Below are 24,918 nucleotides of genomic sequence, written 5' to 3' on the forward strand. Positions count from 1 at the left end.
ATGCCTTAAAACAGAAGATCTGCAAACTGAGGGCATGGCAGGGAAGTGTGTGTTGTGGAAGGCTGAGCTCTGTCTGTCTTCCTATAGCTTGCCCTGTCAGGCCTTATTTTCTTGTTTGTTTGTTGCATTTATATCCCACCTTTTTATCCAAGGAGCTCAAGGTGCTATACATGCTTCTCTCCCTCCTCATTTAATTCCTAACAACATTGATAGGTAGGTTATAGGCTGAGAGGCAGTGTTTGGCCCAAGGTCACCCAGTAAGCTTCATGGCAGCGGGGTGGGGGCTGAACCCTGGTCTCCTTGGTCCTAGTCTGACACTTTTAACACAGCCTTTCTCAACCTTTGGTCCCCAGATGATGTTGTACTACAGCTCCCAACATCCCTAGCTAACAGGACCAGTGGGAAGGGATAATGAGAATTGTAGTCCAACATCACCTGGGGACCCAAGGTTGAGAAAGGCTGCTCTAACCACTGTACCAAACTGGCTCTTTTCTGCCTGCTGCTATGCTCCATTGTGGGTGGCAGCGATGCTTCTGAATACCAGCTACTGGAAACCTTAGGAGGGGAGAGTACTGTTGTGCTTGGCCACTGTGGGAACAGGATTCTGGATTAGATGTGCCACTGACCTCATTCATAGTCTGCCTCTGCTGTTGGAGGCAGTAAAGTATCAGAATACCAGTTTCTGCAAATCACAAGTGGGGAGTGTTCTCAAATCCTGTTTTTGGACCTTCCTGTTGAGGCATCTGGGTGGCCACTGAGAAGAGGATGTTGGGCTACATGGACCATTAGCCTGACCTAGCAGGGCTCTTCTTATGTTACTGTTTTGAAGCAATTAAACTACTAAATGTAACAGCTCTAGATAAAACTGTATGCAACAGTTGCATAGTCTTTTTAACATTCCTCTGGGGTTGATATACAGTGGTGCCCCGCAAGACGAATGCCTCACAAGACAAAAAACTCGCTAGACGAAAGGGTTTTTCGGTTTTGCGTTGCTTCGCTAGATGAATTTCCCTATGGGCTTGCTTTGCAAGACGAAAACGTCTTGCGCTTTTTTCTTAAAGCCGCTTGAAGAGGCGCAGTTGCGACGGACCGTGCTTCGCAAGACGAAAAACATCGCAAGACGAAAAGACTCGCGGAACGAATTATTTTCGTCTTGCGAGGCACCACTGTACCATAATTAAAACTGAAATTTCAACAGGAATTTGATCCAAAGGAGTGCGTTGCAAAACATTTAGAAGACTTTTGGAAGAATTGTTTACTTTTTCAAGCCCTTCAATCAAGAGTTCCAAGTTGGTTTCATCAGTCATCGCTATCAGGAGGCTATCAGGGAAGAAAGTCTCTGAAGGTTGCAATCTTAGGTCTGCTTACTCAGGAGTAAATCCTATTTAAATGGAGCTTTCTTCTGTGCAACCCCCCCCCCTTGACCTTTTCAGCTGCAAATGAGTCAAAGCCAAATTGCATTTTCCACTGTTTGTGGTGCTGGTCATTGCTTTGGCTTTAAGGAGCAAACTGGTTGTTGTTTTTTAATGAACTGTTCAAAACAAGAAGACCCCAAAAAGTAGGGATTTATTTTCTAGTCAAACTACAGGGAGGAACTAATGCATATGGGATTTTTAAAAACAGAAAACAGAAAGTACTATTTTCCTAGTAAAATAAAGCATGATGCCGTATTTATGAACCCACACTCTTAGATGCCACCTGGCTTCTGCCCTCCTCAAGGCTGGCTTAAGAGCATGGACAGGCAACAGAACCTCTATAATAGCTCAGTATCCAGGTTCAATCCCCAGTGGCATATCCAGGTAGGTATAGGAATGTTCCCTTCCTGAGAGCCTGGAGAGCTGCTGCGAATCAGTATAGACAGTACTGAACTAAAAGGACCAAACGTCTCTAAACCTAAGTAGGACAGCTTCCCATGTTTTTATTTAATCCAGCCCTCCTGAATAATGATGACTAGAACCTTTATTTTTTTAGGGGAAGGGCTGTAGCTCATACTTTGCCTACAGAAGGACCCTTGCTAATTTATCTGGGTGTCATGGGCTACTATATTTCTGCTTTCCGGGTTGCGTGGAAGCCATCTAAGCCACTTCTTAGTCTTCTGTTTTAAGGCAAGGGTGGAAAAAACAGTCAATTTCTTTGCAATCCTTTTAAAGCAATCAAAGTAATCGGGTGCCAAAGGTCATCTTTCTAGACCACATGGAACAGCCTTAATCATTAGATGTAGCTATCAGGAATTACTAGCTACAGTGGAATCAGCTGAGCAGCCCATCATGCAATTGGCCATGAAAACCCCATGCCTTCATCCTATGTGTATCCAGGAGGGTGAAAACACACTCTTTGCATGCTCAGAAGTCTGTTCCTACTGTTATTAATTTGCAAATCCTTGTAGCTTGGGGGGCTGAAAGCAGAGGTTGACCTTGTGCTCCCAAACAAATTACACCCCCCATTTTTTTTTTAAATTTCCAAGGATGAGTCCATTTAATCTAGCTAATTCAATCACTGTTCGTTGAGACAGAGGCCTGAGAGCAGTGTTTGGAAACCAGGAACAAAAATCAAGAAAGCGGTAAGCCAATATGAGGGGAAGATGCTGGGGAGAGGGCAAAATTTGCCTGTCACCTCCCTTGCAGCCTGAGTGTTACTGACATCATGATTAATTTATCAGGTGCTTATGAATATGCATATAAGGCTGGCTTTGGGCTTTCAGGAGAGAGAGAGAGCCTGACTGACTCTTGTCAAGAAGCAAACTCTGTTCCTGCACAGCCTGCACCACTGTGCACGTCTGTACCCATTTGCCTGTGTTATTTAAAAATAAAATAAATGGATTTCACTGCTGAACAGGATCTGTGCAAAGCGCTCTCAAGTCCATGGTTGGAGCAAGCGAGCAGAGCATATTGATGCTTTGGGAGGCACCTTTGGGATATATGTGGTGACGCATGGTGGACTCCAGTGTCTTTCATTCTGCGTCTGTTGCAGCATCCAGAAAGTAACTTTCACCCTGAGAAAAGAGGAGATGCTTGATTTCCCTGAAGGAAGGAGATGGGAAGAAGAAGAGGGGGTGCATTCTCAGCAGCTGGAGCCTATAAACACACACCCCGCTAGGCATCCAGGCCTTTGTCTGTCCCCCACATTTCCCCTTCTCTCACAAACACACACCTATACTTCTATAAATTGGATTATTCCAATTAAACATTACAATTCTTTTATTTCCCAGAATACACCTATAGGTGAGAAACAAAGGGAAATGGTCGTACCAAAACCACAGGAAAAGGGAGAAAGATGAGATGTATTTTACACAAGAAGGAACTGAACAGCTTTACCAGTTTCAAAATGCATATTTATTTCCCCTCTTCAACAGAATGCATCCAACAATATATTGGGTTTTAAGAATTAGGAATACATCATTCTATAATAGTTAACTGATTTCTGATTTTAACATTTTACATAGTTTTTAATTGTATGGTTTTATCTGGAATTCTTGTAAACCACTCTGTTTTTAACACACACACTTTCTTACCATCTCGCCCCGCCCTCCTTCTGAGAAGACCACATGCCTCCTATGCCACCTTAACAAAAACAACAACCCTGTACGGTAGGTTAGGCAAGAGAGAGTGACATGCTTGATACTGGCTCTGGGAGACTGGCTCTGGGTAAGCAGCTTTGCAGAGATGGATTCACATGGCAAAGACTGAAAAGGATACCTTGTGGGGGTCAACTGCAGCCTTCAGCTGCTGTTGGACTTCCGACTCCCACCAGCCACCATGGCGTTTGGTCAGGGATAATGGGAGATGGGGGACAACTATGTCTAGAGGCTCACAGATTCCCCCCCATCTCTGCCTTATAGACCGGAACACACATGTGTTTGGAATGGCTTTGAGTGGCCCCTGCTGGATCAGGCCAAAGGCGACCCTCTAGCTTGGCATCCTGTCCTCAGAATGACCAACCAGATGCCTATTACAGGAAGCCCCCAAGCAGGACCTGAGTGCAACAGCACTCTCCAGTTCTTGTCCCCCCCCCCAGTACTCAGAGGTAGACTGCCCCTGGATGTGGAGGTTCTGCTATCACCATAGGCTTCCCTAACAAAGGACAATAATGATAATATGTTTCTTTGGCTGTGTTTGATGGAAGAGGAAGAGCAAGCAAGAAGAGATCCCTTGCGCGGAAAAGGAGAAAATGCTATTGGGTGACAGAGAGAAGGTGGAATTGCTCAACACCTACTTGCTTCTGTCTTCACCCAAAAGGAAAGCAGTGCCCATCCTGCTGATAACAGAATAAAGGATGCCGGGGGAGGGGGGGAGCTGTAGCCCAAGATAAGAAAAGAGGTGATAAGGGAACACCTAGCTAATTTAAATGAATTCAAATCTCCAGGGCCTGATGAGCTGTACCCAAGGGAACAAAAGGAGCCTGGGGATGTCATCTCTGTCTATAATCTTTGAGAATTCTTGGAGAACAGGTGAGGTCCCTGTGGACTGGGTGCGGGCAAATGTTCCCATCTTCAAAAAGGGGGGGGGGGAGAGGACCCAAGGAACTACTGACCTATGAGCTTGACATGAATACCAGGAAATGTCCTAAAACATCATTAGTCGGTCAGTCTGTGAGCGCTTAGAAAAGGATGTTGTGGTTATTAAGACCCAGCATGGGTTTCTCAAAAACATGCCAGACAAATCTTTTTTTTTTTATAGAGCTACATGCTTGGAGGATAGGGGAATGCTGTGGATGTGGTGTATCTTGATTTCAGAAAGGCTTTTGACAAAGTCCCACATGATATTATTGCAGAAAATCTGGTAAAATGTGGGCTGAATGAGATAACTGTTAGGTGGATTTGTAGCTGATTGCCTTACTGAACCAAAAGAGTGCTCACCGAGAGTTCCTCATCATCCTGGAAAAAAGTGATATGTGGGGTGCCACAGGGTTCTGTCCTGGGCCCATTGTTGTTCAAGGTCTTTATAAATGACAGATGAAGGAATTGAGGGGATGCTCATAAAATCTGCACTTTACACCAAACTGGGAGGGATAGGCAATGCCACTGAAGACAGAATTGGGATTCAAAGATGACCTTAACAGTTTGGAGAACTGGGCCAAAACCATAGCTGTCAACTTACAGATTTGAAAATAAGGGACCAGCAGCCTCGGAAATAAGGTATCAGCAGCCAAAATAAGGGATTTTGCTTACCTGGTTCCTCACGATGCGCCCCTGAAGGGGAAAAGGGAGAGACAGAGACGTGGCAGCTCGTGCGCGCTCGCTCTCTCGCGGTGGAGGACCCTGAGCCGCTCCTTCCCCCCTGAGCCGGGCGAGTATGAAACCCGGGGAAATTAAGGGACACCATCAATAAGGGACAGCAGTGGGACATGATGCTGGGATAAGGGAGTTTCCCGCCATATAAGGGACGGTTGACAGCTATGGCCAAAACTAAAAAAAATAAATGTATTCCAATAGGACCAATTGTAAGGATCTAACCTAGCAGTTCGAAAGCACGTCAAAGTGCAAGTAGATAAATAGGTACCGCTCCTGTGGGAAGGTAAACGGCGTTTCCATGCGCTGCTCTGGTTCGACAGAAGCGGCTTAGTCATGCTGGCCACATGACCCGGAAGCTGTACGCCGGCTTCCTCGGCCAATAAAGCGAGATGAGCCCCGCAACCCCAGAGTCGGTCACGACTGGACCTAATGGTCAGGGGTCCCCTTTACCTTTACCTTACACTTAACAGGAATAACCGGCAGCACAAATATAAGATGGGGGACACCTGGCCTGCCAGTAGTACTAGTGAAAAGGATCTAGTGGTCTTGGTAGGCCACAAGCTTAACATGAGTCTACAGTGTGATGCATCAGCAAAAAATGCTAATGCTATTCTAGGCTATTTCAACAAATCTAAGGAAGTCATAGTACTGCTCTATTCTACCTTGGATAGACCACATATGGAGTCCTGTGTCCTGTTCTGGGCACCACAGTTTGGGAAGGACATTGACAGGCTGAAACGTGTGCAGAGGAGGGCAACCAAGATAATAAAGGTCTGGAAACCAAGCCTTATGAGGAACAGTTAAGAGAGTTGTGTATATTTAGCCTGGAAAAGAGGAGACTGAGAGGAGACATGATAGCCATCTTCAAATATCTCAAGGGCTGGCACGTGAAAGATGGAGCCAGCTTGTTTTCTCCTGCTCCAGAGGGTACGACCCAAACCACTGGCTTCAAGTTACAAGAAAGGAGATTCCAACTAAACATCAGGAAGAACTTTCTGACAGTAGGAGCTGTTCAACAGTGGAATGGACTCCCTTGGGAAGTGGTGGACTGTTATGTACTAAGCTTGGATCCTAGAACAATAGGCAAGTAGGATCCTAGAATGCAACATCTGATTGGCTTGCAGGAAAAGACCAATTAGGCTCCAAGAGGAAGTTAATCAGCCTACCAGGCTGGTAGAATTGTAGAATGCAACAACTGATTGGCCTGCAGGAAAAGACCAATCAGGTTCCAGGAGGGAAGCTGAATCAGCCAATCAGACGGGACTCATTGTGTAAATAATGTATATAAAAGTCTGTGGTTTGGGGGACAATTCAAACACTATTTTACAAACTACAATAAAGAGCATGAAATCACTACAGGACTCTGAGTATATTTCACTGGCGACAAAGGTGGGATCCTGCTGAGCTGTCTGCCGCGCACCGCACACAGCCGCCACAGGCAACACAGCATCGCACCGCGCATCCAGGCTACAGCTCCAGGACCCAAGGACCCAGAATGGCGACAGACAACAGCTTCATGCCGTTCAGCCCAGTCTCAGGAGACTGGGAAGAATACGCCACCCGCTTCCAGTTCCTCCTAGAGGCAAAAGACGTCACTGATGCAGCCAAGAAGAGTGCGACCTTCTTTAGCTTCTGTGGAGAAGAAACGTTCAAGATCGCCTGAGCCCTCCTCACTCTCACAAACATTGCAACTGTCCCCTACGACATGATAATGGAACGGCCACAGCCCTCAATGATGGTGTGTCGCAATGCCTTCTACACAAAGCAGCAGGCCCCGGAGAAACCATAACCGGGTATGTGACCTCCCTCTGACAGGCTGCCCGGCTCTGCAACTTCACAGAGCTGGAGAACATGCTCTGTGAGCACCTCATGATGAGATGTTGCAGCGGTGCCTCTACACCAAGAAGGACTTGACATTCCAGGTCACCCTAGAGGAGGCTCTAGCAAGTGAAGCCTCCGAGTGGTTAGAGCGAGGATTCCAGTCAAACATGTCTTCCCAACCGAGGGTCCACCATGAGGACCTCACTGACGACTCAGAATCCGACCGGGAGGATGTGCACTGAGTGCAGCAGCGCACACAAGCCGCCCGCCCACCACGACAGCCTCATCCGGAAGAGGGGAACTGCACAAGCTGCGGGGAGAGCCATGAGTGGAGGACTTGCTGTTTCCGCAACACAGAATGCCGACAATGCAGAAAAGTGGGACACATTGCCTTGGTGTGCCGTGCCTGCCCCACCTGATGCCTCGAACCAGATGACCGACCCAAGAGCCCCAGGCCCTGTGGTCCGACACACCAAGGCAACTTGATGGAGATCACAGACTGTCAGGTATACCAGTTGCCTCATTCTAATGGGGAAAAAATTTACATCAAGGTACAGATAGAGGGAGCCCCGTGCCGCATGGAGCTTGATACAGGCTCAACCCTGTCCATAATCTCGGCACAGACATTAAGGAAATTGTGTCCCAGTGGTGGCCCCAAGCTTAGGCCAGCCCCATTCTCCCTCCGGGACTTCCAAAAACGCAAGGTCCCCGTGATGGGGGTGGGAACCTTCAATGTACAATATAGAGGGTGGAAGTGGTGATTGGACTTGATCGTGGTCAAGGGGCCCTACGTTAGCTTACTGGGGTTGGCGTGGTTTGGGCCACTGGGGGTAGCCATCACCGGGGTGAACTGCACCAGCTCACACGTGGACGCCATCTGCAAAGAGTTTCCAGAGGTTTTTGATGGGGCATTGGGACGATATACAGCCCCCCCGTTGGCCTACAACTAGACCCCACTGTACAACCCATCAGGTTCAAGGCCCACTGGATCCTGTTTGCCCTTAAACCCCACATCAAGGAGGAATTAGACCGGCTCGTGGAGCAAGGATTGCTCAAGCCAGTGCCTAATGCCCCCTGGTAAACCCCAATCATCACACCCGTCAAGCCCAATGGCTCAGTCTGCATCTGTGCAGACTACAAATGTACCACAAACAAGGCCCTTATGGCTCATGCATACCTGGTGCCAGTGGTCAGCCAGGTCCTCGCCACCCTGGTGGGGTCTAAGATTTTTGGCAAGCTGGACCTATCAGCAGTTGCCAGTGGACGAGGCCACTGCCGAGGCACAGACGACTGTAACGCACAGGGGCACGTTCCGTGTCAAGCGGCTGCAATTTGGCATCAGTGTGGCGCCAGGCATATTCCAAAATCTAATGGACTCTCTCCTCAAAGGAATTCCCAGTGTCACCCCCTTCTTCGATGATGTGTTGATCGCCAGGGCCACGCTGGGGGAGTTCGGGGACTGACTCCGCACCGTCTTGCACTGTTTCCAGACAGCCGGCCTCAAGGTGAAGTGGGAAAAGTGTCTGCTAGTGCAACAGGTGGATTTTCTAGGATTTACGGTGGACGCAGACAGAGTCCACCTGACCGGCAACAAGGTGCGAGCTATTTGTGATGCCCTGGCACCTAAGGATAAGGCGGAACTCCAAGTCTTCTTGGGACTATTGAACTTTTACCATGCCTTCTTACTCCACAAGGCAGTGGTAGTGGAGCCCCTACACAGACTCCTAGACAAGCGGGCCCCTTGGATGTGGGGGCAGTGCCAGGAGGCCACGTTCCAAGCAGTCAAAGATCTGCTCATCTCAAACTCAGTCCTGGTGCAATTTGACGAGAGGTTGCTGGTGGTGCTGGCATGCTATGCCTTGCCCTATGGTGTTGGCACCGTACTAGGCCACCAAGTTCCGGATGGAAGAGAGGTGCTGGTCGGGCTTACTTTTCCCAGACCCTCTCCACAGCCAAGAGGAACTATTTGCAAACAGACAAAGAGGGCCTGGCAATCGTGAAGGGAGTAAAGAAATTTCATGATTTCTTGTAGGGTGCCCCTTTTCCATCGTGACTGACCACAAGCCACTGTTTGGCCTATTCGCCCTCAAGAAGCAGACCCCTCAAGGACTTCCGGGTTAGCGCGATCGACTAATGGCGGATTCCCTCTGAGCTCTGGAGGGAATCGGCTCCGCAGGATCGGGTCTTACCGCTGCGGCGACGCGGGGACCCTCAAAAATCACAGGCGGTGAAGCCTGTGAACCTGGTGACTCGGCAGGCACCATTTGCGCCCCCCCGACCCGTGAAGGAGCCTTTTTAAAGGCTTCGGAACGGGAGACGGGGTGAGCGGCGCGGTGCTGTGAGTTGACTGCTTCTCCTACGGAGTGAAGCCGCATGCCATGGTCGGAGAGCGCTGACTTCTTCTTGTGAACAATTGGACTTTAAAGCAGCAACCCGTGAGTAGTACGGAAATTGGATTTTCTAAAGGAATTTTTTTTTTTTGAATTAGGCACGATCGGGGAAGGCGTAAACAGGAAGTCCGTCTCCCCGTCCTATAAATAATCTAAAGCAAGGACTAACTAACTAAGGTCGAGAGGATTTTTTCCTTCTTATTGGGCAAAAGATATTAATTTCACGATTTGGCAGTTTAAGTAATTTTTACAGGAGGATAAGAGTTAATTTTTGGAGCTGAAGTGTCACCCCCCCCCCCTGGACCCGGGAGTGATCCACGAGAAAGCCTGTTGGAGAGATATTGAAGAGCTTGACAGCTGTCAAACTAGCTGTCAAGACGGAAAAAGCGAACTTTGTTTTCTGTCTCTGCTGGTTATATTTGTTACAATTTGGTTATACTTTGTTGAAAATAAGGAAGAACCGATACAAACTAACTTGATTTTTGGATTTGAACTGGAAGGAATACTAAGTAACCAAAATCCCTCTAGAGGGGTTTTTGGGACATTGCAAGAATGGCTGAAGGAGGGAAAACTCAAGCTAAATTGGACAGAATTTTCTTTCTCTTGGGAAAGTTACAAGGCCAAATTGATGTTTTGGCTACTAACGTTGCAACCCTGGACTTAACAGTAAACAAGTGCATTGAATTTGATAAGGATTTGATCCGGGAAGTTCATGCAGCTGGCCAAGAGGAGAAAGTTGAGAACTTTGAGAGTATGGAGAAAGAGACACATGTTGTTATTGAGGAAAGGGAAGGAGGAGATGTGGTGTTGCAGATGACAAAGGAGAGCCAGAGTCCGGACATGATGGCTACAAAGGAAAACAAGAATTGGATGATGAAAATCTGGTCCAAACTGGAGACTGAAGAATGGAGAAATCTCTATATGTGGAGATCTGAAGATCTAAGGATTACAAATTTGATTAAGGTGAAAGCTGGAGCTTTGGGGACATTTGGACTTGAAAGGAGCAAGAAACAAGATTTGGGCTCCACTTTTAAGTATGGTGGTCTGGCTGGAGGAAGCATTGTCCCCATCGGATTAGAGCATCTCCGAGATCTGGTGTTTAATATTAAGGACTATCAAAAAAAAAACAACGGCAGAGAGGAACTGAGAGACAATTAAGGGCCTCGGATGTGAGATCTCCAGGCTGATAGCAGATTAAGACTGATGGACATTTGTTGGGGATTGAAACCGGGAAAGGGGATGGGGTGGGGTTTGGGGATCCAAAGGGTGTATAATTATAATTTGTCTTTTTCTTTTTATTCTGTTTTGTTATCAGTATGAAAAGTGGGGAAGTCGTGGAAGGGAATTTGGGTCGACTTTAGAAAAAAGGATTTAAGAATGAGTACTGAGGTATAAATTTTGAGGTTTATAAGGTAAAATTGGTTTTTTAAAATGAATTAAGTATAAAAAGGTTAAAAACTGGGGATAAGAACTTGTTGAATTTACAATTTGAATTGGAATATAAGAAGGGGAGGTGCGGGGAAGTCAGGGAAATATGTTATAGAAAATAAGGATTGCAAACTGTATATGTTTTTTATTTTTGTTTTTGTTTTTTGTTTTTGGCTTTTTAAAATGGAAAATTCTTAATAAATATTTATTATAAAAAAAGAAGCAGACCCCTCAAGTACTGTCACCCCGCGTCCTCAGGTGGTCGATTTTCCTCACCGGCTACCAGTATACACTGGTCCACTGGCCCAGGAAGGCGATGGGCCACACGGACGCCCTCAGCAGACCGCCACTACCTGAGACTGGCCCCAACCCAGCACCTGCACATGAGGTCACGAGCTTGGAACAGCTTCCTGACCGCCCCATTCAGGCGACGGAAGTAGCACGCCAATCCATGAAGGACAGGGTCATCTCCCAGGTCCTGGACTGGGTGTGGTGGGGATGGCCCAGTAGCAACCCTGGGCTGGAATTTCGGGCTATACGACCCGTAAACATGAACTGTCAGCCCACAAGGGGTGCCTCTTATGGGGAAGCAGGGTGGTCGTTCCCCAGCCTCTGTGCCAAAAGGTCCTCATAGCCCTACACGAAACACTCCCAGGGAGGGCTGGACAAAGGAATCCCAAGGGGATAGCAGAAAGGTGAGGCTCATAGAACAGGAGGAGCAGGTAAGGGAGGCAGAACTAGGAAGTCCAGAAGTGACCCCCGAGGCTGAGCAGCCACAGAAACCAGAACCACGACCGAGTGGACCAGCAGCGCCCAACCCAATGGCCCCGTCACAGCTGGCAGCCCCGGAACAAGAGCCAGAACCAGTAACCCCTACCGAGAGAGACCAGAGACCACAACGCATATGTAGGCGACTGGCATACCTCAACGACTACGAATGCTAACCTAGGCGCAATGGGAACTTAGAGGGGAGGGGTGTTATGTACTAAGCTCGTATCCTAGAACAATTGGCAGGTAGGATCCTAGAATGCAACAACTGATTGGCTTGCAGGAAAAGACCAATCAGGCTCCAGGAGGGAAGCAGAATCAGCCAATCAGACGGGACTCATTGTGTAAATAATGCATATAAAAGCCTGAGGTTTGGGGGGCAATTCAAACTGCAATAAAGAGCATGAAATCACTATAGGACTCTGAGTATATTTCATGGACTCTCCTTTGGAGGTTTTTTAGCAGAGGTTGGATGCTTTAGTTGAGATTCCTGCATTGCAGGAGGGTGGACTAGATGACCCTCAGGGTCCCTTCCAACTCTATGATTCTGATTCTAAGTGCTTTAATTTCTCAAAATATATGACTGTGGCACTCAGCATACTTGCTTGAAATATTATTCGTGTGCTCAGAAGCACATTATTACTTTGATTCTTCAAAGGTGTTAGCACATATGGGAAAGGGATACACCTAAGGGATACACAGTACTCCAGGTGAGGTCTGACCAGAGCAGAATACAGTAATAGTGCCACTGTATTCTGCTCTGGTCAGACCTCACCTGGAGTACTGTGTCCAGTTCTGGGCACCACAATTCAAGAAGGACACTGACAAACTGGAACGTGTCCAGAAGAGGGCAACCAAAATGGTCAAAGGCCTGGAAACGATGCCTTATGAGGAACGGTTAAGGGAGCTGGGCATGTTTAGCCTGGAGAAGAGGAGGTTAAGGGGTGATATGATAGCCATGTTCAAATATATAAAAGGATGTCACATAGAGGAGGGAGAAAGGTTGTTTTCTGCTGCTCCAGAGAAGCGGACACGGAGCAATGGATCCAAACTACAAGAAAGAAGATTCCACCTAAACATTAGGAAGAACTTCCTGACAGTAAGAGCTGTTCGACAGTGGAATTTGCTGCCAAGGAGTGTGGTGGAGTCTCCTACTTTGGAGGTCTTTAAGCAGAGGCTTGACAACCATATGTCAGGAGTGCTCTGATGGTGTTTCCTGCTTGGCAGGGGGTTGGACTCGATGGCCCTTGGGGTCTCTTCCAACTCTATGATTCTATGAAATCAGTGTTCCTCAACTTGCTGCCCTCCATGGGCTTTCAGCTATCAGTCACTCTCAGCAGCCAATGGTTAGGGGTGCTGGGAGTGCTAACCAATTCCTAATTGCCGGGCTGTAGAGAAGTTTCATCCAAACTCCCGGACCACTTTCATTCATTTGATCTGGAAAGTCGTGGTTTTTTTGTTATTTAAAAAAAAAATGCAATTTATATGAGAGATTTTGTGGGTGGGTGGGGTGGGTAAACTTTTTACTTTGAACACATTCACTCCAGTCTTAACTGAAGCGAAAATCCCGTTTGCTTCCAGCTTCCCCCAACCTCACCCAAACATCCTCCTGCAAAAATGTGCTTTGGGGGTGGGAAAAGAACGCCCCGGTCCTTTCTACCTGAAAAAGCAAGTTGCAGCCATTCCCAGAGCTGGACGCTAGGAGGAGCTCTAGCAACTACCTTAGTTAAGCCAACCACCTAGAGGCGTCCAGCCCACGCCGCTGTTAAAAGATTTTAGTTGGAGAAAAACTATTATTTTAAAAAATGAATCCCGACTTTTAAAAAAGGGAAGGGAATTACAAATCTTGCTTTAAAAAACAAAAACAGGCGATTAGTTGCGATAAAAATCAACCCTATTACAATTTAGAGGTTTTATATAATAAAGTTATTTTTTGTAAAAAACGAAAACCTCAGTTTTAAGGAAGATCTTTTTTCCACCTTAAAGATTGCGTGTGTGCGCAAGGTAGGAAGATCTTCACAACAGACTTTCAAATGCAAACGCGGTTGGTGCAAAACAACGGAGAATAAAAGCGCCCCCCGCCCCGCAAAAAACCCCTACACCTAGGGTAAGGCAGCAATTTCTTACCTTTAAATTTGGAGCAACCGAAGAACAAAAATACCCCCCTCTGAATATATCCTCTGAAGCTGCTCTAGAAGCCAGAGCTTAAATAAAATTAAAATTAAAATCATTCTGAGGTCAGCCTGCAGGTGGTCAGAAAATATTTTTATTACCTTCATTCATTTGGTTGGAAGAGGGGTGTGCGCGTGTATCTGTGGAACACACTCGTATACACCACCAAGTGGCACAGAGCAGAGATTAACCAGCTATAAAAAAAGCAAAACCTCAGGATGCCTAAAACTTCAGAAGTACATCTTAAGACGCAAGGGAGCAAATGGCATTTTAAGGTTTCCCTGCAAACGCCTTGATTTAACTTTCCAAATATATTCATCTTTAAAACAAAAAAAAGCAAGCTTTGAGATTACTTGGGAGTAAGCTGCTTTGCTGGTGGCTTGCTTTTTTTTTTTTGGAGAAAACATGTTTGGGATCAGGGGAAGCAGACTGGGTTTTTCCTCCTGGTGTTGAGAAAGTTTTCTACAGTTCTCTGTCCCCTTTCCCTGCTGATGGATCCCCTACAAATAAGAGAGCCCCTGTTAAAAAGTATTGGGTGATGAATTAAACTCTCCCACCCCAAGGGAACTCTGGTTAAGCAGTTGGAGTGAGCAAATATTTTGCCTGTATCTTGTGATGCGTTCAGAGTCTTTCCACAAAAGGTGTAATGTATAAAAAAAGTTAACATCACAGATGTTTCAGGAATAAATCTTCACAAATCAGTTACTGGATTTAGAAGTCTCAAAGAATACTCTCCTAACATCCTGACCCAATGCTTACTTAACTCAGATCAAGGGAGAAGACACTCCAAAAATGTGTATACAGTGGTACCTCACGTTACATATGCTTCAGGTTACAGAACTTTGCTTCAGGATGAGAACAGAAATCGTGCTCTGGCGGTGCGGTGGCAGCAGGAGGCCCCATTAGCTAAAGTGGTGCTTCAGGCTAAGAACAGTTTCAGGTTAAGTACAGACCTCCGGAACGAATTAAGTACTTAACCTGAGGTACCACTGTAATAAGAAACTTTACTTGAGAGTAGCCACTTTTGTAATTAGTGGGTTGGATTCAGTGCTGGCTCTGCTTAGAGTAGCCCCTCTGAAATCAATGAACATGAATACCCTTGGTCCATTAATTTCAGTGGGTCTTCCCACAGTTAAAACTCTGATCTCATTGGGGTTATATCCAGCTAACTCCAAGAGGGAAGGGGAGTTTTGAATCTGACTGCGAACTCTGCTGGATACCAAGTCTTTAAAAATTGTCATCTATAGCCAGTCTTTTTCAGGGTTGAGTTGTGAAGGTACACACACTTCAACATTTTTTATAATTGGACTTTTTATTAAGATTATAAATTTAAACAAATCTGAACAGTTTTACCCGGTGATATACAATTCAGTATGCACACACACAAAAATATACAGAGATACAAAGAGGGGGAAAATAATGCTTAGGGACGCGTCCTTTAATACACACAGTGCTTTAATGTGAAAGCTGGATGGCAAAAGCAGAAAAATCCACCTTTTTACAACAAAAGGTTCTTTATTTTCTCCCTTTAATAAAAAGAACACAAAGTTTATTTGAAAGAAAAAAAGAATAGGGTTACAGAAACACAGACCTTGTTTTGCACATAGGACCAAACAATTGCTGGTTGCATCAGGAGAGTTCAAAATATTTTGAGAAGGGGGAAAAACAAACCACCCACCACATTTAAAGACATGAAAATAGTGTTAACACATTTACTTGTGGCATTCACACACACACATTTGGGGGGAAGGGAGGGAGGCAGGACCTGTGAGAGCGCTATGCATGATGGGTAAAGTAGTTGAGATCTCATCACTCCCCACCTTTCCTCCCCCAAACTTTTTTTTTTAAAAAGAGCAGTGTTGGACAGAACTATATACTTCAAGGAATGGCAAATAGTACAAAAGGGGAAAGAGACCCTCACATGAAATTAGGCTACATATACCTAATCACATCATCCAGATTTCAACTAGGAAAAGTTGTACATTCTGTTGATGTTTTCAACTATGTTTTTTATGTTAGCAAGTTTTTATTATTATTTAGGGGGGGGGATTTCATAGAACTGTAAAGTTGGGAGGGACCCCAAGGGTCATCTACTCCAACCTCCTGCAATGCAGAAATCATAGCGAAAGCATCCTTGACAGATGGTCAAGGAAGGAGAGTCCACCCCCCACCCCACCCCGTCTGTTCCACTATCCCAAAACTCCTATGAACCCCTAGCAGGAACTAGGAAGGACCACCCACCTTCCCCTTATAAGAACTCAAGTGACTACACAGGGAAACAGCCCAGCCCCATACAAATGTGTCTGTTTTGGGGGGCAGGAAGGGGAAGAAGAAAAGCTATAGAAACCCACCCCTTTTAAAATGCATTTTGGAAAGTTTAGATTGCTAAAGAAACACAGCCAGTTTTCTGGTTTAAATGTTTTTTAAATAATAATAATAGTAATAATGATAATAATATAATAATGCATAAAAGCCCCCCCATTCAGCCCATAGTTCTGCAGACTATTCTGGGCTCAACTGAAAAAGGCAACGTGTCAAGTTCTACAACACTTCTTGTGGGAGGGAGATAGGAGCTGCTTCAGGTATTTAAGTTCTCCCCTAATTTTGGAGAGTCACAATTCAATGGCCAGAACTACCTTTTCCCTAGAGCACTTTAACCTCGGGTGTAAACTCTTTTCTCTCTCACACAGCTTATTCTCCTTATCCATCTTTTCACCTCCTGCATTCCTCCCCTCCCCACCAATGTTTTTGGGGGGCAAATAAAAATGAAATACAATAAAGCCTGGAAAGAGTTAAAGAAAAAAACGAAACAACTCAACACCATCCAGGGGGTGGGGGGGGGAAGACACAAAAGAACTCTTGTTGTTGTTGTTGGGGCTTTTTGTTTAAATAGGTACTATTTCTTCATCATCTCTGGAAAAATAAAGGCGCAAGAATCTGCGAAGTAAATTCTATGGTACAATTTAGAAAAAAAACAAACATTCGCTTGGCTTGTCAAGTGCCCCAAGCCACCCCCCTCCCCACAACTTCAGTCTTTGTTTCAGGGTCTCCCCAACCTCCCCACCCCCACCAAAAGAGCCAAGCAGCAGGCTCTTTTCTTCCTTCCCGCCCCGTCGGATCTTTCCCTGTCCCGGCTAGAAGGCCACGATTGCCCGCGTCCAAGCCCCCAAGCTGGCCAGCGCCTGCTTGCTACACAGTTGCCCGTTCAAGGGCTGCTCGGGGTCCGGCTGCGGCGTTTGCTGGGGCGTCTGCTGGTGGTGGGTTTGCTGCTGCTGGTGGGCTTGGTAGGGGTGCTGTTGCTGCTGCCGGCTTACCAGCCCGGTAAAACCGGAGCCGAAGATGGAAATCAAGTTGGAGATGTTGGACGAGTCCTGGGGAGGAGACGCCGTCGGGGGCGCCGTCAGAAGCGGTGGCGGCGGCGGCGAAGGAGCCGTCGGGGGGTGCTCCGCGCTGAAATCTTCGAAGCGGGCGCGCTTGGGGCAGGGAGCGAAGGCGGGGTGAGACGGAGGAGGGGGACCGCCACCGCCCACACCACCAATGGGGGTCGCCGTCCCCACGACGGACCCCCCTCCCCCTCGTCTCCCACCGCCTCCTGCTTCTTCTCCTTCCTCCACGGCCTCGTGACCAGGGTAGTATTTGCGCTTGTAGCCCGGGCTGGGGGGGACGCCCATCACCGAGGCGCCTGGGCTGCTGCTGCCGCCGCCGCAAGGACAGGGCGAGCAACAGTCCTGGTGCAAGTAGCCGTTCTCCACCGTGGTCACCACGTGCGTGTCCAAGTCCAAAACAGTGGTGCGGCTGGAGCAGTGCGGAGAGGCGGAGGGGGACGGAGCCGGGACCAGCCCCGACGGTACAGCAGAGCCTGTGCTGGCGCTGTTGCTTCCGCTGGAGAAGTCGCAGCTCCCCGGCACTGCGTAAAGCAGCCCGGGCGCCGGCGGCGTGGCGGCGCGGTGGTAGAAAGCCAGAGGAGAGTCCCTGCAGAGCCCCGAGAGGGTTACCGGGGGTTGAGCGGGCGGCAGGAGCGAAGGCAGTCCGGCCAAAGGTTCCTCGTCCTGGGCGCACCCGGACATCTCCAGAGCCGACTCGCCGCCCCCTCTAGCCAAGGCGCAGCCCCGCAGCTGCCCGTGCTGGAGACCGTCGTCCGCCTCGTCGGCTGCCTCGACGGGCAAGTGGAGAGGGCTGAAATCCGCCGCGATCTCGCCCAGCGAAGCGGGCGTGCCTGCTCCTCCGACGGGCGACATGGCCAGCAGCCCGCCTTCCTGGGGGTGGTGGTAGTGGTGGCTCTGCTGGCGGCGGTAGAGCTCGGCGTAGCGCTCGCTCAGGTAGAGCTGCCGGGCGTTGCGGAGCACATAAGAGACCAGGAGGTTCTTGTGCAGCTTGATGCCGCCGCGCTGCGTCCGCGAGCTGTGGATCTTGCGCAGCGAGAGGCTGATCAGGCTCTGGGCGTCCAGGGCGCACTCCATTCCCGTCCCCGGGCCCACATCCACCCCGAGCCCGGCCTGGAGCGGGGCTCTCTCTCCGTCTTAGCAGCCCGGCGCACAGCTCACCATCCCCGGGCAGGCGCAGAGCCGCACCCCTCCTTGCGCGCTCTCTCTCTCGCGCTCGCTCGCTCTCCGCCCTCCACTGTCGGCCGTGCTTGGCGAATGCAGCGGGCAATAAGCCCTTGCTTAGCCGACCCCCGCTATTTATGCACACTCTTCGGCACCGCCCCCCGGCCTATGGGAGCACGGTTTTCGGCTCGAGTGGCGGCCCGCGCCCGCCCCGCCGAGGACCAGCCGGCCAATGGAGGCGCGGCGGTTCCTTTGTGCTATTCAAATACCTAGCAGGCTTTTTTGGCACGGCTGGAAGGTTCTCTGGAGAGAGAGAAAAAGAGAGAGAGAGAGACGGGAGCGAGCAGCGGGGAAGCCGGGCCAGCGGGGAAGCCTGGGTGGGATCAGAGCCCCCGTCGGGGGTGGGTTGAAAGGGCCCGATCCACGGATAGCCCTCCACCCACCTAGAATGTGCGCGCTTCCCCGGACGCCTGGCTCCTCTCCTCAGGTGAGGCCCTCGCCATGTGGACGAAGGGCGAGGGGGAGGGGCCTCGGAGGGGGAGGGGCCTCTGGAGCCAGCGATCCGCCTCCGTTTCTCTCTGCCCCTCCGCTTGGCAAGCAGGTGCAAAAGCGTTGGCACCAGAATGGCTCAAGAAATGAAAAAATTATTCAAGTGATGAGTCCAGATCCTGGAAACAAACAAACAAACACAGGTAGAACTTTAAAAAGATTTTTTTATAATAAAAATGAAAGTGATTCTCTAGGGAACATCATCATTATCATTTACTTTGTATTGCTATTTTCTGTGCAGGTACATGGCAAACAATTTGGAGTGCGCCAATACTTTATTCTAGAGTAACTTAAATTGCATTTTCCTTCAAATTCCATTGTATGTAACAAAGCTCTGGCACTGGAAACCACAGACCATACCAAGTGCAGAAAGCTGGATTCAAGACACCCTGCAAGTAGCAGTTCATGAGGCAGGAGAGCGGGGGAATTAAAGAACAAGACTTCCAAAAGATATGGAGTGACTTTCTGGAGTTCTTTGTTGAGGACTTTCCAAAAACTAGAGATATAGGAAGCTACAAGCAAAGGAACTCATGGACCCCAAAAACTTAGCTGGGCATAAAAAGAGTCTTGATGGATCCTGACAAAGTTGGCCCGCTTAGTCCAGCATCTTGTTCTCGCAGTGGCCAACCAAATGCCACAACAGGGAATCCACAAGCAGGACCTGAGTACAAGAGCCCTCTTCTCTCTTGTGGCTTCCAGCAACATTTATTGCCTCTGACTATGGAAGCAGAACATAGCCATTGTGGCTAGTAGTCCTCTCCATGAATTTGTCTAATTCTCTTTGAAAGCCATCCAAGTTGGTAAGCATCACTACTGCCTGAGGGAGTGAGTTCCATAGTTTAACTATGTGCTGCATGAAGAAGTGCTTTATTTTCTATGTCCTGAATCTTCCAATGTTTAGCTTCATTGGATGTCTGTGACTTCTAGTGTTGTGAGAGAAGGAGAAGAACTTTTCTCTATCCTCTTTCTCTGTGCCTTGCATAATTTTATAAACTTCTGTCATGTTTCTTCTTACTCGTCTTTTCTCTAAAGTCTATAAACTCCCCTCACAGGGGAAGCAGCAGGTAAGGGCTCCTCAGAGGGGACCATTGAAGCACACCTGTCTTCATCCTAACTTGAACATAACACCCTGAACAATGTGTTGTGCAATGTTTCAGATGATTGCATGGCAAACAGGAAAATACTGTAATAAAAAAACCACTATTTTACAGAGGAAGAAAACTTTTGAGGAATTAGAGGGCAGATTTTGGCACTACCTCAACATTCTTCCTGGGATGTCTTCCTCTTTAGGGTGTGCTGACATCACAAATCCAAATCAGAGTGAGGGGCTGATTTCTAACCGGACAAACATTTTCTCCACACTCAGAATGAGCAAACACTCACTCTGAATGGGAAAACTTTTTTGCCTCCCTTACCCTCTGGGAAATTGGTGAAACTGCACAGCATGTTTTCAAGGGGAATACCATTTTACAAAACTGCCTTTGTTTCCGAGCGAGACTATTCTCTCCGCTTGCACTCCTGGCTGTTGCGGCTTACACCCACACATTACGAGAGTGCAAGGCATGTACAATTTCCTACATGGAAGTGTTGGAAATGCTTCTAGTGTGTGCTGACTCTGAGGACTTTTGGCCCCCCTGGGGGTGCAACGCTCCCCATCTTTATTCATATTTAAGGAAGCTAGAGTCTTCTGTAAAGCCACCCATTGCTGGCCCGTACTGTGGCTGCACAATATATACTTCTTCCCAACCAATTGCTGTGGTGCGTAAATCCTTCTGTGCAGTTGTTACCAGCAGCTAAACATTGGGGCCTTACGAATGAGAAGCTATATTTGTGTTGTTGTTGTTTCCAGATGTCATTCTAGACGATCAAGTCATTTTGACAGTTTCCCCCGAGAGCAAAGATGTCTTAAAATCTCTCTTCCCAGGCAGAGTCTGAGGGGTGAAAGACCATGGCATTTTATTTTATTTTATTAACCACATCTGCTAGATCTGTGTTGGCAAGATCCTTCACATTTCCCAATATTTTCTTCCGGGATATATTATCCTAAGAATGCAACCCTGTCCGTACCCTGCCCCCCGCCTTAAGCTCCATTGCATTCAATGGCTATAACTCTCTAGAGCCTACAAAGTGCTTTTTAAAAATAGATTGTGGCCTAAGAACAGTAGGCTTAAGAGGAGACACCTGGTGTGATTTACATTTTGAGGGGCAACTCCCCAATTTTCACTTTCTGAATGGATCTGTGAACCAAAACACAGCTATCCTTTGAAATTCACACTTCTCCGAATTTCGCCAAACAAACATAAAAAAACAGTGTACAAAATGCATATATTAGCAAAAATAAGATATAAATTTGCACTATGCTAAGGAAAAATAAGACCCAAGCATGCCTTATGTAAGCGAAATGGTTTTGCTAATAGGTGTGCATTAGGCAAAACTGCAGACAAAATGGGTGTATATTAGGAATAAGGCAGACTAAAATGCTGATGACTTTTTTTAAAAAATGCAAACCGATGTAGTTAACGTGGCAAAGTGATCTTAAGGCAGGAAAACTGAGGGACAGAGGGAATTGAAAATGGGAAGCTTCTCCGATCTTTAAATGACTGCTCTAACAGATTAATTGGCTTCCCAGTGTACAGGTCCTACTCACAAGAAAGCTGGCTTGAGTTCTTTCTCCATTTTCTCCACACCCTGCATCATATATATATATATATATATATATATATATATATATATATATATATATATATGCTTTCGTAGATTTTCACGGGTACAGGAATGCAGGTTTTGGTGTTTTCGGGTATCTTCCCGTGTAAGAGTTGGGGTGTCTAGGCGACGTTTCGACGAGGTCTCACTCGTCATCTTCAGGCTGGTGCTTTCGGCTTCTTGTTACTAGAACAGAGCAGGATCTCAGTGTTTGAGTTCCTATAAATACTGTTGAGGGGGTGTGGTGTATAGCCTCCAACGTTCTGGGCAGAGAGGAAGTTCCCAGGTTATTGTGCCTTTTCTTCTTTTGTTCATTAATTACTTGAGGGATATCTTGAGTGATTTCTTGAGTGATATTCTGAGTACCACTTAGGAGGGTCATTAGGTGTGGATTAGTTGCTAAAGCTTTCGTGTCTTGACCTCTTGAGCTTGTGAAGAGTTTTTCTGAGTTTTTCTGAGAAGAGTTTTTCTGAGAAGATGGCTGTACTGCACTTAGTTGTGCTCTGGCTTGGCTTCGTGTATAGGGGCGAGCTGTGGTTTTGTGCCCTGTGCCAGCCAGATCTGTGTAGATCCTCTCTGCCCAGAACGTTGGAGGCTATACACCACACCCCCTCAACAGTATTTATAGGAACTCAAACACTGAGATCCTGCTCTGAGTCTCAAACACTGAGATCCTGCTCTGTTCTAGTAACAAGAAGCCGAAAGCACCAGCCTGAAGATGACGAGTGAGACCTCGTCGAAACGTCGCCTAGACACCCCAACTCTTACACGGGAAGATACCCGAAAACACCAAAACCTGCATATATATATATATATATATATATATATATATATATATATATATATGCAGGTTTTGGTGTCTTCGGGTATCTTCCCGTGTAAGAGTTGGGGTGTCTAGGCGACGTTTCGACGAGGTCTCACTCGTCATCTTCAGGCTGGTGCTTTCGGCTTCTTGTTACTAGAACAGAGCAGGATCTCAGTGTTTGAGTTCCTATAAATACTGTTGAGGGGTGTGGTGTATAGCCTCCAACGTTCTGGGCAGAGAGGAAGTTCCCAGGTTATTGTGCCTTTTCTTCTTTTGTTCATTAATTACTTGAGGGATATCTTGAGTAATTACTTGAGTGATATTCTGAGTACCACTTAGGAGGGTCATTAGGTGTGGATTAGTTGCTAAAGCTTTCGTGTCTTGACCTCTTGAGCTAGTGAAGAGTTTTTCTGAGAAGATGGCTGTACTGCACTTAGTTGTGCAGTACAGCCATCTTCTCAGAAAAACTCTTCACTAGCTCAAGAGGTCAAGACACGAAAGCTTTAGCAACTAATCCACACCTAATGACCCTCCTAAGTGGTACTCAGAATATCACTCAAGTAATTACTCAAGATATCCCTCAAGTAATTAATGAACAAAAGAAGAAAAGGCACAATAACCTGGGAACTTCCTCTCTGCCCAGAACGTTGGAGGCTATACACCACACCCCTCAACAGTATTTATAGGAACTCAAACACTGAGATCCTGCTCTGTTCTAGTAACAAGAAGCCGAAAGCACCAGCCTGAAGATGACGAGTGAGACCTCGTCGAAACGTCGCCTAGACACCCCAACTCTTACACGGGAAGATACCCGAAGACACCAAAACCTGCATTCCTGTACCCGTGAAAATCTACGAAAGCAAATATATATATATATATATATATATACACACACACACACACACACATATACATACACACACACACACACACACACACACACACATATATATATATATGGGAGGGGGGTCTTATATTTCCCCCCTAAAGTGGTAAACCCCAATTTTGCAAGCTTTCCTTGTAGTGGAGTTGCTCCAGTCCACCTGTGAGTTAAAAAACAGATTTTAAAAAATAATTCTAAATCTTCCTCTTCTTCTTCTTCTTCTTGTGCTGCATGTGGGAATTAGCTTACCAATGCCAGAATATTTTCTTGGTGAACGGTTCCCATAACATGAGTGAGTACAACCTTATCAGCCATGCTGAGTAAATTATCACTAATCTGCCAGTGTAAAGGCAGTGTATGTTAAGCACACGTTTCACCTCCATTTATCACACCGACTGTAATGTTTGGGTCTTGCTTGCCATTCAACTCGCACCTAACAACTCCTCTCTCCTGCATGCCTGCCTACTAAGATTTCACTTCACCCATCCAAAGAAGTGGGCTTGAGTCCATGAAAGCTTATGCCTGTTAGCAGGCGCATTAGCCTTTAAGGTGCCACAGGATTTTTTTGTCATGTTCCAAGTCTGGTTAGTCACACCATCACAATATTTGCATTTAGGTTTTCAGTTCCTTTGCTGATGATCCCTAACATGGAATCTGCCCATTTCACAGCTGGGTAAACTGCATTATTTATTGGGTTATCTTCTGTGACCCTAACATCTGTGTGTCTCAGACCCCCATCAACATTCATTGATATGTCTTTATGCACTCCTAATTTGTTGCCTATTCATCCATTTTATTGAGCTCTTTTGGGGGCCAATCTTTTTTTTTTTTAAACTAAAAACAAAGACACCTACTCTTCCCCTGCAGGTCCCAGGGTGGGTTACAACAGTGCTGTATTAAAAACAGTTAAAACAAATTAGAGTTGCAGGAATGGGGTTTGACCTCCTTCCATTGTGAGAACTGTCCAGTTCAGTTCTTTCTCTCTGCTTCCTGTTCTTTAACGACTTACTAATCAATAACAGGACCTTAACACTAGTACTGGTGGACATCCAATGAAACTGAATGCTGGAAGATCCAGGACTGATAAAATTAAGTTCTTTTTCATGCAGTACAGAGTTAAACTATGGAACTCCTTCCCACCGGAGGCAGTGATGGCCAGCCACCTAGCTAACCCGGAAGTAGTACCTCTGGTTAAGAACTTTACCTCATGATTAGACTCCGCTAACCCGGAAGTAGTACCTCTGGTTAAGAACTTTACCTCACGAAGAGAACAGAAATATCGTGGCAGCAGGAGGCCCCATTAGCTAAAGTGGTACCTCAGGTTAAGAACAGTTTCAGGTTAAGAACGGACCTCCAGAACGAATTAAGTTCTTAACCCAAGGTACCACTGTACCTGCTTTGCATGCAGAAGGTTTGATCCCTGGCATCTCCAGGTAGGACTTGGAAAGACCTCCCTGTCTGTAAACCCAGTGATGGTCATTGTTGACAATATAAGCCAGGTGGACTTAACATGTGACATGTACAAGGCAGCTTCCTCTGTTAGCTAACCCAGCCCATCATCCAGAACTATGAGGTCTAGCATCTCAGCAAAGGCAACTCCTGAAAGCCTGTAAATCCACTGC

The 24,918-nt window shown here is 46.9% G+C and overlaps 1 protein-coding gene across 1 annotated transcript; it reads right to left on the bottom strand.

The window, feature by feature from the left end:
- Nucleotides 1-15,102: 15,102 nt before the first annotated feature.
- On the bottom strand, nt 15,103-18,411 carry IER5L (immediate early response 5 like). The gene has a single exon (XM_081178811.1). It carries the CDS (start codon nt 18,267-18,269, stop codon nt 16,944-16,946), a length of 1,326 nt encoding a protein of 441 aa, XP_081034937.1. The 5' UTR covers nt 18,270-18,411; the 3' UTR covers nt 15,103-16,943.
- Nucleotides 18,412-24,918: the final 6,507 nt, after the last annotated feature.

This window comes from Podarcis bocagei, assembly GCF_964188305.1.
Source record: "Podarcis bocagei genome assembly, chromosome: Z".
Lineage (NCBI taxonomy): Eukaryota > Metazoa > Chordata > Lepidosauria > Squamata > Lacertidae > Podarcis > Podarcis bocagei.